At 52.7% G+C, this 2,142-nt stretch overlaps 1 protein-coding gene across 1 annotated transcript in view; it reads left to right on the forward strand.

Annotated features, from left to right (window-relative positions):
- Positions 1-77: 77 nt before the first annotated feature.
- The window catches only part of VGLL2 (vestigial-like family member 2), a gene marked incomplete at its 5' end in the record, with an annotated part of 3,657 nt that continues 1,592 nt past the window's right edge, over positions 78-2,142 (forward strand). The window contains 2 exons of the mRNA XM_010191761.1: positions 78-369; positions 2,033-2,139. Coding sequence (XP_010190063.1) covers positions 78-369; positions 2,033-2,139 — 399 coding nt within the window. The remainder of the gene's footprint in view (positions 370-2,032; positions 2,140-2,142) is intronic.

Below are 2,142 nucleotides of genomic sequence, written 5' to 3' on the forward strand. Positions count from 1 at the left end.
GAGAGTCAACGCACCTTGCTGCGCTGCGCTGCCTGACCGGCTCTGTTTTCTTTCCTCCTTTCCATTTTTTTCTCCAGAAACTCGCCTTTTACTCCAAAATGCAAGAAGCCCCGGAGAGCAGCAGCAGCGCCGGCGCCAGCAGCTCCTTCTCTAGCCACCCCGCGGCCAGCATCAAGGAGGAGGACTGCAGCCCCGAGAAGGAGCGACCTCCCGAGGCTGAGTACATCAACTCCCGTTGCGTCCTCTTCACCTACTTCCAGGGGGACATCAGCGCCGTGGTGGACGAGCACTTCAGCCGGGCGCTCAGCCAGCCCAGCAGCTTCTCTCTGGGCAGCGCCAAGACGCCGCGAAACCCTGGCCCCTGGCGGGGTGAGGGCGTAGAGGGGCGCGGTGGGGTGCGCAGGGAGACGGGAACCCCACCTCGGGGCAGCCTCATTCCCTGGGAGCGACCTGTCCCGCGCTGGGAACCGAGGGCAACTTGACGTTTTTAGGGAAAAAGAAAAGAAAAGAAAAGACAAAGCTCTCCTGTTCACGCCGTCCAGGGAACTGAATGGCCTTTACACTGTAGATTTACCTGGTGGGGGCTGCATTCGCACGAGCCACAGAGGGAACCCCTCACTGGGACTGTGGCAGAAACTCCCCTCCCAACCCTGGGGGAGGCAGCTTTAAGCCTAGTATGGTGGTAATGAAAAATGGGAACAAAGCATAAAGCAAATGTGGGAACCATCTCACCAGCTTACCACTGCTAAAAAACAGATTGCGTGTGACCCTGTGTCTCTCCCGACATGTGTCACCACCCTGGTTGTTGCTGGAGCAGAGACAAGAACTCTACATTTCTGAAAATAAGGGCTTTCAGGCCTGTCCATGATGGTAGCCCTGTGTGTCCAAGGCCAAGACTGTGGCTGATGTGCAGCCCTCAGTAACACTGCCTGCTTCACACTGGACTAGTCCCTGGGGGTACCTGACGTGGCATGGAATAACCTTCCCCACCCTTGGCTACCAGGGAGTTAGGGCAGGCACCAATTTTGGGGACCCCCTTTCTTGCAGACCTTTCTGTCCAACTGAGAGCCAGTTTCCCAGTGCACTCATGAATTGCTGTCGGTAGTTTCTAAGAATGAAACAGTAGTTTAAATATTTCACGTGCAAAAGATATCCAGTGTTGGAATTGATGGCAGGAGAGGAGAGATCTTTGCTCATCATGAACCGCTTCCCTTTCTCCTGAGTAATGCCAGGGCGCAAAACTGATGTCTCCCCCGGCAGACATGTATCAGGAGCACGTTTTTGTTTGTCTTGGGAACAGCACATTCCCAATTAGTAATGCATAATGCCTACCTGTGCTATTAATAATCCCTAGTCCATCTCATACATTGCTTACTCGGCAAATAAAATGCAGGGTCCTTGTCCTTTGCCTTATCACTCTCCAAAGATCTGTGGAGTGCTTCCCAAATACATTAGCGATATACCCAAGAAACAGACGCAAGTCCAGTGTAATTGATGGGGATATTTAGAAAATTTGAGCTAGCCCTTAATCGAGTCTTGCACTGTTCCTGCCCGCTTTGAAACTGCACTAAGGCATCAGTCACTTTCCTGGCAGGTTCAGGCATCCTCCTAGGTGTCGGGTGTAAATGCTTAGGCAGGGAGATTAGTACAAAAACAAACAAGAAGAATCCAGCCCTGGAAATCGCTGCGGTGCACAACTGCTCTCACTTAGTTTCCACTACTGAGGAAAACAGACATTTCCCTCACCTTAGATAACAGTCTTTTCCCACAATGCATACTAAGAGAAACCTGGAGCAAACAGTTCCAGTTTGATGGATAAGCCTTGGGCTGGGTTTATTGGATGTTTAGCTGGAGAGGAATTCATATTCATTCTGAGTAATGTCTTGTATTTGGCAGTTTTGGAGAGACAAAGGGAATGTGAGGGGTGGTTTGGGTGGATCTGGAGAGGGGCAGAGCCCTAGGGAAAGGAGACCAGGGCTCACCGGGTGTGCTCATTGCTGCTTTTTCTTTCTCTCCCACTCCCTTCACCCAGATGGCTCCTTCCCGATGAGCCAGCGCAGCTTCCCGCCATCCTTCTGGAACAGCACCTACCAGCCCTCCTCGGTCCCCGCCACCCTCAGCAACCCCCTGGCAGCTGCCGCC

Source organism: Mesitornis unicolor, unplaced genomic scaffold, assembly GCF_000695765.1.
Source record: "Mesitornis unicolor isolate BGI_N332 unplaced genomic scaffold, ASM69576v1 scaffold6879, whole genome shotgun sequence".
In the NCBI taxonomy this organism is placed as follows: domain Eukaryota; kingdom Metazoa; phylum Chordata; class Aves; order Mesitornithiformes; family Mesitornithidae; genus Mesitornis; species Mesitornis unicolor.